Genomic DNA, 12,064 nt, shown 5'->3' on the forward strand with positions numbered 1-12,064 from the left:
TAGAGCTGCTCCTAGCTACTCTCTTCTCCCAATATTTCATTACATCCCTGATTCTGGAAGATCTAAGAAAAACTGAGAAGTGCATTAAGGAAGAAAGCATTAGGTTTTCTTTTCTCTCTCTTTCTCTCTTTCTCTCTTTTCTTTGCCTTTCTCTCTTTCTCTCTTTTCTTTCTCTTTCTCTCTTTCTCTTTCTTTCCTTTCTCTCTTTTCTTTCTTTCTTTCTTTCTTTCTTTCTTTCTTTCTTTCTTTCTTTCTTTCTTTCTTTCTTTCTTTCTTTCTTTCTTTCTTTCTTTCTTAACAACTTCTCTATTTCAGCATTCACCCTTGGGATTCATTTAGGTCCATGTGTCCAAATCTTGGCTGACACTCTAACCTTATTTATAAAGCAGAATAGTTAAAAGCATATGGCTTGGAGCCAGGCTGCTTGGTTTTGAATCCTGGTTCCTCTGCTTCTTGCCATATAACCTTGGACAAGGTACTTAACTCTTGTGGACTGAACTTGAAAAGGAATGCAGCAGTAGTGCCTAATTCATAAGTTATTGCAAAGAACAAATAAAACTCAATGAAATAATGGTTATAAAGTACCACCCTGATATGTACAAGTATATTACAAGTCTTTGGAAATTAATCGCTATCATTATTATTTAAGGATTTCATTTGTAGAAAGGGGAAATGGTACTAATATAGTAACACCAGTGTACTTACTTAAATGGTGGATTTTAGACACAGCTCTGCCACTAAGTTTTGTGACAGACTTCCTAAGTCTTAATTTCTCATCTTCTAGAGGGGCCAACAATATCCTATCATCAGGTCAAATGTGATCATGAGGTACCCTGAAAAGTATGAAGCTATGAAGCTACCATTATTATAGGGGTAGGGATGGTGGTGGTGGTGGTGGTTATTCATGTTGTTGATAAAAATGGACCCAAACCAGGTACTGGTGGCTCACATCTATAATCCTAGCTACTCAGGAGGCTGAAGGACAGCACTCAGATCCTAAGTTCAAGCCCCATGACCAGCACCAAAAAAAGGACCCAATTTTAAAAAGCTTCAGAGCTGGAGGTATGGCTCAATGCAGTAGTGTGCCTGCCTATCAAACACAAAGCCTTTAGTTCAGTCCTCAGTAATCACAAGAAGCACCATCAGGAATAATTATTTGTGGGAACAGCTTATATACATTGCAAACAAAACACATTTGCTATATCTTTTTTTTTTGGTCCAGTCGTGGGGCCTGAACTCTGGGCCTGGGTGCTGTCCCTCAGCAATTCAGCTCAAGGCTAGCGCTCTACCACTTGAGCCACAGCGCCACTTCCGGCTTTTTTCTTTTTGCTTATGTGGTGCTGAGGAATCGAACCCAGGGCCTCATGCATGCAAGGCTCTACCACTGAGCCACCTTCCCAGCCCCATTTGTTATATCTTTCTCAAAGCAAAATAACATCTTAGGTTTTTCTTCCTCCTAGGAACCTTGGAGAGCTGATAGATAGGTTTGTGGCTGATTTCAAAGCCCAAGGACCCCCCAAGCCCAATACAGATGAAGGGGGTGCTGTACTCCCCAGCTGTGCTGACCTCTTTGTCTACTACAAGAAGTGCATGGTGCAGTGCTCACAGCTCAGTACAGGGGAACCGATGATAGCCCTGACCACCATCTTCCAGAAGTACCTTCGAGAGTATGCCTGGAAAATCCTCTCTGGCAACCTGCCCAAGTGAGTCCCATTCTTCACATTCTGAGTGATGAAGCAGGATTCTAAGTATTCCTAAATATGGGAATCTGCAAGGGAACCCACTCTGAAGTTGTTTACCGAATTTCTATGTGTCAAAGGGAAAAACAGTCTTGCTTGAGTTCCCTAGGGGCCGACACTATTTTTACCCTAACAACATTCCATAGTTGATTGAGACCTTTAGCAGAGATGCTGCCAGTGTTGGTCACACCACAGTGGTGGACACTGGTGAGTCAGTCCTAATGTAGATACGTATGTATTTCATGAGTGTGGATTCAACAATAATTATTTGGCAGGAAAAGTGAAATGATGGAAATAGCTATTAAATAGTCACATTCAACATGATTATGCCCTGGAGTGATAGGTAGGAGATATGCATCCAACTTTCCCTCTGTCTGATGGGTTCCAAAGTCTCTATAGTGGTATATTCCTCTTGTGATGCTCAAGAGTCTGATGTGGAAAGATATAGTAGGATATGGTGGTGAGGGGATTACACAGCATAGCTCCTAATTCCATTCACTCCCCTGTATTCTGAAACATTTAAGAATTGTTATATTGTGAATCACTTCAAATAAGTGAATCATTCAGCAAGGGTTTTAGAGATCTTTTAGTTACATAGAAATTTCTACTGTAATAGAATGTAACCTAACATAATACTTCAGAATTTAATATTTACAAATCATCCCCATGATTAATTAACATTTGTTGAGCCAGTTTCTGTCATTGTCACTAACATATTTTTGAGTATGAGAATTTTATTACTTGGATGAAAAAGAATAGACTCGTGGGCTCTACAGATTTGAGGAGTCAGGTATAGTTACTAATGAGACTTCTTTGAAATAAGAGTTATTTTGAGATTTTTAAAATAATTTCTTCTCTGTTGATCAAGATACTATTAACTCATTATAGCTTAGAAAACACAGAGAAGCATAAGAAAATAAAGACCTATGGTCTCACCATCTAAAGAGAACCCATTTCACTCTTTGTCAGACATTTTTTTCCATGTTTCATCCATGTGTATATGCCGTGGGATGTGCATGTGTTTGTATGTCTGACAGAGTTGAGACTGTACGGCAGCTAGTCTTAATGGCCTACTGGAAGTGTTTTCTCATGAGTGTTAGTATCACAGCTGGAACAAGTGACACTCAGCTGGGGTTTTGTTAATACTAACTCTGCTTCCAGGGACTGGGCAAGGTAAAAGGAAGTGGAAGAATTTGAAGCATCTATATACCAGTGAGTAGTGGTTGGTACTTTAGAAGCCACCCAGGAATGGAGGCTGCACAAGGGGTTTCGTGAACTCCTTTTCTGTCTCTTGAAGCATTCAGAACTGTGGCAGGAACTGTGTCTTAACATTCCTTTCTGTACTCCTCCACAAGTACAACATGTACATTCCATTGCAGAATTTTCTTATAACTGAGACAAACAGTTGGGGAAGCTAAATGAGTTCTACATATCAGGAAATGCCAAGCTCAAGTGCAAGGCAGCCGAGCAGCCTCCTCTGCAAGTATCGGATGATTGTAGCTAGCAGGACTAATCAGTCCTGGCTCATTTTTGGAATTGTCTTTTCCTATTCCTGATGGTAAGAGAATCTAACAGATGACAGTCAAGGTAAGGTCAGGAGGAAAAGGACTCATTGTACGTGAATTTATTTGAACCACAGCCAGCCTTTCCTTCCCTTTTTTCTTTGTCTTAAAATAGGCAGTATCCAGTTCAGGAAGCAAATTAGAAGTTCTAACCTGACCAGTTCCTGTTCCTTTTCTTCAGAACCACCAGCAGCAGTGGAGGGCTAACCATCAGCAGCCTCCTCAAGGAAAAGGAGGGCTCCGAAGCAGCCAAGTTCACACTCGAGGAGCTCTGCCTCATCTGCAGCATCTTGAGCACAGCTGAATACTGTCTAGCCACCACCCAGCAGGTGAGCCAGGTGCCACACACCACCTCCTCTCCTGAACCATCCAGGCTGCAGAGCTGGAGGAGGATGATCCCAACAAGGCTGCACACTACTATGTGGGCAAACCAGTTGGCCTCCCAGAGAGGAAAACTCACTGTTCAGCCAGAAGACTGCCCAGGCAGCCATTTTACAGAGGGCTATTAAAAGGAAACTAGACAAGAAAGTATGACCAGTCTCCTCCCTATAGTTGTATAAGCCACCTAACGGGCATGACCTCTTAAAAGTAGGTCAGTAGCACTGTTTCTCTTGTGAGAAAAGCAGTAATAAACTTAGTGGTACCAGGACCCAGCCTTTGGTGGTGATGAGTCACTCATTTAATCCATTCTCAGCAAAGCACAGTCCTTTGGGCTTTTATATGTCTCCTGAAATTTTATAGTATTTTCAGTATGTTGAAACAAATAACTATTGTTTGAGGTGTTGACGTTCAGGAACTGTGAAGCAGGAAGGGGTGGGTGATGCCTCCCTCAATAGGAGCCCCTAAGTGGCAGAAGTTCAGCAAACTGATTTAGCAAAAGGAAGAGCCAGAGTAACTTTCCATGCAGCCTTAAGGCATGGGATTAGGAGTTCTTTTTCTCATTTGCTCTGGGATCCACCTCAGGCTAAAAGAAAGAGAGTGATTTGGGAGGGTTCTGCTGTCCCACCTCCTTGTATTTATTATTTACACATGTCTAGATCATAGAAAGACAGTCGTAAATGATATTTCAGACATTCCAGTTTCAAGCTCCTGTGGGCCAGGGCATGAATTCAGAAGTATTCCCACAAAGACTCCAACCATTTAGGGCCAGCCAGGCAGACAGAGGAAGCAGCATCACTGCTTGGGGCACTTTGGGTTACACAGGGAATGATCTGTAAAAGTTTGGTCTTGGAACTTGAGAGAGCAACCCATTTAGTGCCAGATAAGCCCAGGGCAGGACATCAGTATCTGAGAGAATCTTCAAAACAGAGGTCCCCAAGTCCTTTGGTAAACACTTTTAAGTATTTAGTGTGTGTGCAGAAAGAAAAATATACACAACACATATAGTATTTTTAGATAAATAGCCATAGTCCACAAAAAGGAATAATTAAAAAATTACTCTTAATCGTATCACATTCAAATAGTCATCTAAGCAATTTAGGTTATTTTTTTCCAATTGTTTTTTATGAACATAGTTTTTTATGCTTGTCTTAATTCATTTTATATCCTTTTATTATCATTTGTGTCTTAATAGTAACATTTCTCCTGTTACTAAAATGTCTTTTTTACTATCATCGTTTATGGCTATATAATCTTCCATTAAGAAATACTATTATTTGATAGTATTCCTGATAATTATTTATGCTGCTTCAAATATTTGCTATAAACAATTCTACAAAGAGCATCTTTCTGAACATAGTGTCTTAAATGTTTTACATTCTTTTATGTGCACACATACGTTTGTGTGTCTGTGTCTGTGTCTGTCTGTCTGTCTGTCTGTCTGGGTCTGTGTCTGTCAGTTTTGAACTCCACCTGAACTGTGCTTGAACTCTACGCCTGGATGCTGTCCCTGAGCTTTTTCACTTGAGGCCAGTGCTCTACCACTTTGAGCCACAGTATCACTTCCGATTTTCTGGAGGTTAATTGGAGATCTCACAGACTTTTCTTGCCCAGACTGGCTTCGAACCATAATCCTTAGATCTCAGTCTCCTGAGTAGCTAGAGTTACAACTCGGAGCCACCAGCTCCTGGCTATGTTATTCTCTTGAACAAATTCTTTGGCATTTTAAAAGTATTAGATCAGAAACCATTTTGATAATTCTTGATACATGTGGCAAATTTCTTTTTAATGTAGTGAACATTTTTTTTTACTCATTATAAAAGTAAACTCCTTCTTGGCCACCTCTACTGAAATTTGTACACACCATTTTTCATTAAAACAAAATAGAAATTCCTGGAGAAAGAACTAATTCCAGATGTGCAGGAGAAAGTATAGAGATGAAATTAGGACAAGTAATATAAAGAGCAAGAAAAATAACAAAAGACCATTAGTGTCATCTCCAAAGGACTCAGAGGGGACTGAATATGCCATCAAAAATAAGTCTTAACTCATAGTACATTCAAATATGGCCTATTTGGAAAATCCTGGGTTTGCAATACAAATACCTAAAGACAAGCTCATCCTGGACATAAGGTAGGCACTGATACAATGACAATGAGAGATATTTAAGGCCATAGATCTAAAGATGCAGTGAGGGCCATGAGAAGATAGAGGCATGACTGGAAGGTTACATCTAACTAGCCATGAGCACCACAGTTTGCCAGCAAACACCAAAATCTAGAAGAGAGGCCTCCTTGAGAATGTCTAGAAGAAATCAGCCCTGCTCTCAGCTGATTTTAAGCTTCTGGTTTCCACAATAAATGCCTGTTGTCTTTAAGCTACTAAGTTAATGATAATTTGTCATAACAGCCATAGGAAACTAATGTGGGAGCCAGCCTTCAAGAGCTCTACTGCCAAGAGATAGAACAAACCAACACCAGTTTACATCAGTTAGAATTTTAATAGCAAGGAATTGAAAACAACAAATGTGTTTAACTCAATTTGGTTATAATGATTGTATTAAAATTCATTTCTTGCATTTAAAGAGGTTAAGCACCATAGGTATGAATCAAAACAAGTAATTAAGAGAAAGCTTTTACCTGCCTTTCCTATCTGATCCACCAAATCATTGATAGTCATACCTGTACAGCAGAAGTTTAGGTAATAATGAAGAAGAAAAGGGAGATCAGTCTAATGGATAATGGATCTGGTCATTGAGCATCACTGGCTGCTGATATGAGAAAAAGGCTGAAGGTTTTAACACAGTACTTGCTTAGCATGTATAAGGACCTAAGTTCAAACCCCATCACCACCTCAAAAAAGAGTGAGGGAATAAAACTGTAAGTACACCGTACCACCATGAAACAGTTTTCTGGGTGTGTGTATGTGTGTGCTCAAGAGTGTGTTTGAATACCAGAACTGGGGGTTAACTCAGGGCCTAGGTGATCTCCCTTAGGTTTTTCACTCAAAGTTACCACTCTACCAGGTGAGCCACAACTCCACTTTGTAATTTTTGCTGATTAGTTGGAGATATGAGTTTCACAAACTTCCCTGCCCAGGCTAGAATGCCACTGGCATTCAGTTTGACTTTTGTCTTAAAACTTTTTTTCTCACTATATGTAGCTCACATCTCTGCCTCACAAGTGCTCGGATTACAGGCATGAATTACCAATCCCAACTGTATTTGGATCTTGATTCATAGTATTTTTGGTTTCTCTTTTTGTCGGTTGTGGGGCTTGAACTCAGGGCCTAGGCACTATCCCTGAGCCTCTTTGTGCACAAGGCAATCTCTTTATTACTGGAGCCACCGCACCACTTCCTGTTTTTGAGTGGTTAATTGGAGATAAGAGTCTTGCCCAGGGACTTTTCTGCCTGGGCTGGCTTCAAACCACAATCCTCAGATCTCAACCTTCTGAGTAGCTAGAATTACAGGTATGAGTTACCAATGCCTGGTGTTTCATAGTATTTTAAAATTGTAAGCAGTGAGGAAAATGTCAACTTTAAACAAGATAAGAAGTATTTGATGTTAAAAGAGTTGGTAACTTTTTAGGAATGAGACTTTTGTTTTTGAAATATCTAAAGAGGAAATGATAGACTGTCTAGGATTTGCTTGAGAACAAGTCAAAGGATGGAGAGACCAGTGAGAGTACAGTAAGCAAGACTGGCTATGTAAAGTTTCAGATATTATAGAGATATAAATAATAGATGAAACATCCCCATAATCTCACTCTTGGGGCAGCTACTCTGATGTATACTGGATAGTAGTATATCCTCCCAAACAATTTTTATGTATCTTTTTTTTGTTGTTGCTGTTGGTTGCAAGTCTTGAACTCTGGGCCAGGCACTGCCCCTGAGTTCTTCAGCTCAAGGCAAGCACTCTACCACTTTGAGCCACAGGGCCACTTCCAGTTTTCTGGTTAATTGGAGATAAGAGTCTCATGGACTTTCCTGCCTGGGCTCGCTTTGAACTGCAGCCTTTAGAACACAACATCCTGAGTAGCTAGGATTACAGGTGTGAGCCACCAGCACCCAAATTTTATGCATAAGAATAGGCCCATACCCTACATTATTACTGTACAATGAAGCAGCATTGTTTTGTCTGTAACTGAGTCATGGACATCTTTCCATGTCAGTGTTGTTTGTTTGTTTTTTTATCACTTGTACTGAGTATTCCATTTATTCTCCCATTCCTCAAAAGAAAAAAAAAGTCTTTCTTGGGTCTGGGGATGTGGCTTAGTGGTAGAGTGCTTGATTCCCCCAATACCACATAAACAGAAAAAGCCAGAAGTGGCACTCTGGCCTAAGTGGTAGAGTGCTAGCCTTGAGCAAAATAAGTTCAGTGAGGGGCCCTGGACTAGTGAGAAAAAAAATCTTTCTTTAGCACTTATTATTTCTCAGATACTATGACAGGTGTTAATAAACAGCAGTGAATAGACTGGACAAGTGTCTTTCCATCAGGAATCTTTAGAAATGATGGGAAGACAGATAATAAGTAGGTCATCACAGATTTAGCTTCTATTTCATGATATGTGTTAGAGAGGAAACAGATGCCAAGTGAGAAGCTTGGAGAGAGTGGGAGTGGGAATACTCCAAGGCAACCAGCTGGTTGGGAGGGGCGGCTCAGATATTTCAGGGGGAGGAAGTATGAATGTTGGGATAAAGGCCCTGAGGAAGAGAGACCCTAGTATGCAAGTGTCCTCAAAACTTCAGAGGCCAGTGTAACCAAACCCTAGCAGGCAGGACAGAAAGTAGTAAGATGGGGCCAGAGAGCTGGACAGAACCCAAGTCATTAGAAGTTTGGGGTTTATTTTCAGTATAATAGCAAAACAAGCCTTGTAAGCACAAGCCTCTGCCACAATCTGTTTCATTCTCCCCTCACTGAAACCTATGCAGAATGCATCCAGGTTTTCCATAATCTTAACCAACACTAGACTGTGAGCTTTTTGAGAACAGCATTCACTGAGTAATTCCATCTCTTGGTTAAATAGGCTGGCACAAGGTAATCTTCCAGGAAATATTGACTAAAATGATGAATGCTGTCAAGAATGTGTGCATGCCTCTGTACATTCTCTTTATATCATTGAACATTATTTCTAGATGTGAACTTCTAGATTAAAAATTTGTATATTTAAATTTTTACTTAAATACATTGCCTCCCACAAAGGTAACACCCATCTCTAAAGCACTTTTAAGTTGAACACAAAGCATACATTATCATTGGAGTATAAGTATGGCGGGTTAGGAGCACTAGATTAACCAAAACTCAGGGATGTCTTCAGATAGTCCCTGTCCTGGGCAACTGTATTTTCTCCAAGGCTCTAGGAGCATGTGAGGGTTTTGTTGGGATAGTTGTGTGGTTTGGTTTGATTCTTTCCAATACTAGACCTCAAGCTTTCACTTGATGTTTTCTTTTCAAGGCTGGTGCTCTATCACTTGTGCCACAGCTCTATTTTCAGCCTCTTGCTAACCAGTCTTGCAGGCAAGAGTCTTACTGACTTTTCTGCTCAAGCTGGCTTCAAACTGAGAACCTCAGATTCCAGCCTCATATATTTGTATCCCAGGCTACTGCAGGCTAATAAAAGTGAAGAGTGTTCTGTGGGTTTAGTCACTTGGTCTCCAACATGTTGATAAGGCATATAGCTTATCATAATGTTCAGTGAATCCTTTTTTTTTTTTTTTTTTTGGCTGCTGTCCCTGAGCTTCTTTTGCTTAAGATGAGTGCCACCACTTGAGCCACAACACCACTTCCAGCTTTTTTGAGTAGTTTATTAGAGATATGAGTCTCACGGAGTATCCTACACAGGCTGGCTTCAAATGGTGATCATCAGATACCAGCCTCTTGAGTAACTAGGATAACAGGCATGAACCACCAGTACCTGGCTTCAGTAAATCTTCTATGAAAGCTTCTGATTCAGCTTGGCAAGTAGTTCATGAGCCAGGGAGTATCTTCAAATTGGGACATTTTCAAAATTAATCCTATGAATTACCAGTGTATCAAGAGAGGTGTAGTACAGGGCTAAAGATTACATGTGCTTCTGAGGAAGTTTATTTCAGGCCCACTGCTTACTATCTCTGGTAGGCCTCTCCTAGTTTCTCATCTGTAAAGAGGGTTATCGTGGGCTGTCTAGAATTGTGAGAATTAACTGAGCCACACAAAATGTCTAGAGTTGTATCTGATTCATCAAACTTAGTAAATGTTAACTATTATTCTGAAACTCCTTTTGCTAATTATTAAACATTTTTCTGTTTCTCTTTTTTCTAACAGCTAGAAGAAAAACTCAAAGAAAAGGTTGACGTAAGTCTGATTGAACGAATCAATCTGACAGGAGAAATGGACACATTCAGCACGTATGTACCTAGCTGGTGTTTGCCCCAGGCCTGTTCTTTCTCTTTCATAGAGCAGCAAGTGTCAGGCTGTTGGCTTTAGTACCACAGAACCTAACAGGATTCTAGGATCTTCTTATTGGATTGGGATTGTTCTCGACTGGCACTAGAAGCAGCTGCCTCCCCTGCCTCTCCCTCAGTGCATTTCTTTTAGCTTACAGATTGTGGGGTGGGTCTTTATCATTACCCCATCATGCCCTGACCATCCCTACAGGAAGATCAAGTTCCAGGCCTTCTACCTGCTGTGTTTTAGAATAAAAAGCATAAATGGTTGGAGTTTAGCATGTACCATTGCATGTGTGCTTTAACTGAAATTCCAGGTTTTGCTGAAGGGATGGCTCAAGTGTAGAGCTTCTGCCTAACAGGTACAAGGCCCTGAGCTCAAGCCCCAGTACTGCAAAAGAAAAAAAAGAAAAACTTGAGCCGGGCGCCAGTGGCTCACGCCTGTAATCTCTACTTCCTAGCTACTCAGGAAGCTGAGAGCTGAGGATCGCAGTTCAAAGCCAACCTGGGCAGGAAAGACTGTGAAACTCTTATCTCCAATAAACCACCATAAAACCAGAAGTGTCAGTGTGGCTGAAGTGATAGAGCACTAGCCTTGACTGAAGAGTTCAGGGACAGTGCCCAGGCCCAGAGTTCAAGCCCTGTGACAGATGAAAAAAAGAAAAAGAAAAAACTTGAGCTTTTGGATGAAATGAATGTAAATTTACACAGAGACCTAAAACATCAGAAGGGTTGTGTTAGTCACTCCAACAATTTTTTTCCAACTATTTTTTGATTTGCAGTGTCATCTCCAGCAGTATCCAATTGTTGGTACAGGACCTAGATGCGGCTTGCGACCCTGCCCTAACAGCTATGAGCAAGGTATGGTTTAGGTCTGACTCTATACTAGATTTCTGACAATTGACAAAGATAGTTTTCCTTAGCCCTGGTCTGGCCTGTGGCTCAGTGTCATGGACACGGACAGCTGAGCGGACAATGGCAAGACCTCCTCTGATTTCCCTCAAAGCACTTACTTCATCTTGCTCCTTAGATCATTGCTTGTCCTTTAAGAATGAGACAGGAGGGACTGGGAATGTGGCTTAGTGGTAGAGTGCTTGCCTAGCATGCATGAAGCCCTGGGTTCAATTCCTCAGTACCACATAAACAGAAAAAGCCAGAAGTAGCTCAGTGGCTCAAATGGTAGCGCTCTAGCCTTGAACACAGAGAGGCTCAGGAACAGTACCCAGGTCCTGAGTTCAAGCCCCGGACTGGCAAAAAAAATAAAAAGAATGAGACAGCGAGCACATGTGTTTGGTGAGTCTAAAGGAGATGTGGTCTTTGATTAGGGTCTGACACATGCTAAAAATCTTCATGTGGTCTCACCAGAAGGGGTATTTCTGTTAGTGCTAAAGCAGTAATCTCTGACTCATGCTTCATTCTTGCTCACTGAGAGATTTTTTTCTGACTCTTTCTGAGTTCTGGTGCCAATATAAGACTATTTGATCAGCTTTTGGACTCTGGTTTTCTAATACCCTGTTGGCCTATCAGTCAGCCCACTCCTCCTTTGGCATCTACCACATGCTATCTCCCCTTGCTGTTTTTGGAATCTATGTGTCTGTGCCTTTTCTTTCTCCAGAAGAATGTACATTCCTGATGGGCATGCTGGTACATGTCTGTAATCCCAATTCTTGTTGGCGGAGGCAGGAAGATCATGAGTTCAAGGCCAGCCTGAGTCCTGTCTCAAAAATAAGAAAAAGAATGTGAATTTCTTAAGTGGATAGACCATGTCTTGTACTATGCTCTGTATCTTTTATTGTCTTGAATATTGAAGACACCCATGTTGCTTAAGTTGAAAATGATCTTTTTAATTTTTTTTTTTATTTCTAAGCCTAATTAACATGAAGCCACCCACTCTAGAACCTTAGAGCAGGCAGGCTAAGTGTGGCCCACTACCTGAATTTGTGAATAAAGTTTTATTGA

At 40.9% G+C, this 12,064-nt stretch overlaps 1 protein-coding gene across 1 annotated transcript in view; it reads left to right on the top strand.

Annotated features, from left to right (window-relative positions):
• The window catches only part of Vps53 (vacuolar protein sorting 53 homolog (S. cerevisiae)), a 132,281-nt gene that overhangs the window by 88,617 nt on the left and 31,600 nt on the right, over nt 1-12,064 (top strand). Inside the window, exons 14-17 of the mRNA XM_013016304.1 lie at nt 1,461-1,703; nt 3,483-3,630; nt 9,984-10,066; nt 10,888-10,966. Coding sequence (XP_012871758.1) covers nt 1,461-1,703; nt 3,483-3,630; nt 9,984-10,066; nt 10,888-10,966 — 553 coding nt within the window. The remainder of the gene's footprint in view (nt 1-1,460; nt 1,704-3,482; nt 3,631-9,983; nt 10,067-10,887; nt 10,967-12,064) is intronic.

This window comes from Dipodomys ordii, unplaced genomic scaffold (genome assembly GCF_000151885.1).
Source record: "Dipodomys ordii isolate 6190 unplaced genomic scaffold, Dord_2.0 Scaffold31, whole genome shotgun sequence".
Classification (NCBI taxonomy): domain Eukaryota; kingdom Metazoa; phylum Chordata; class Mammalia; order Rodentia; family Heteromyidae; genus Dipodomys; species Dipodomys ordii.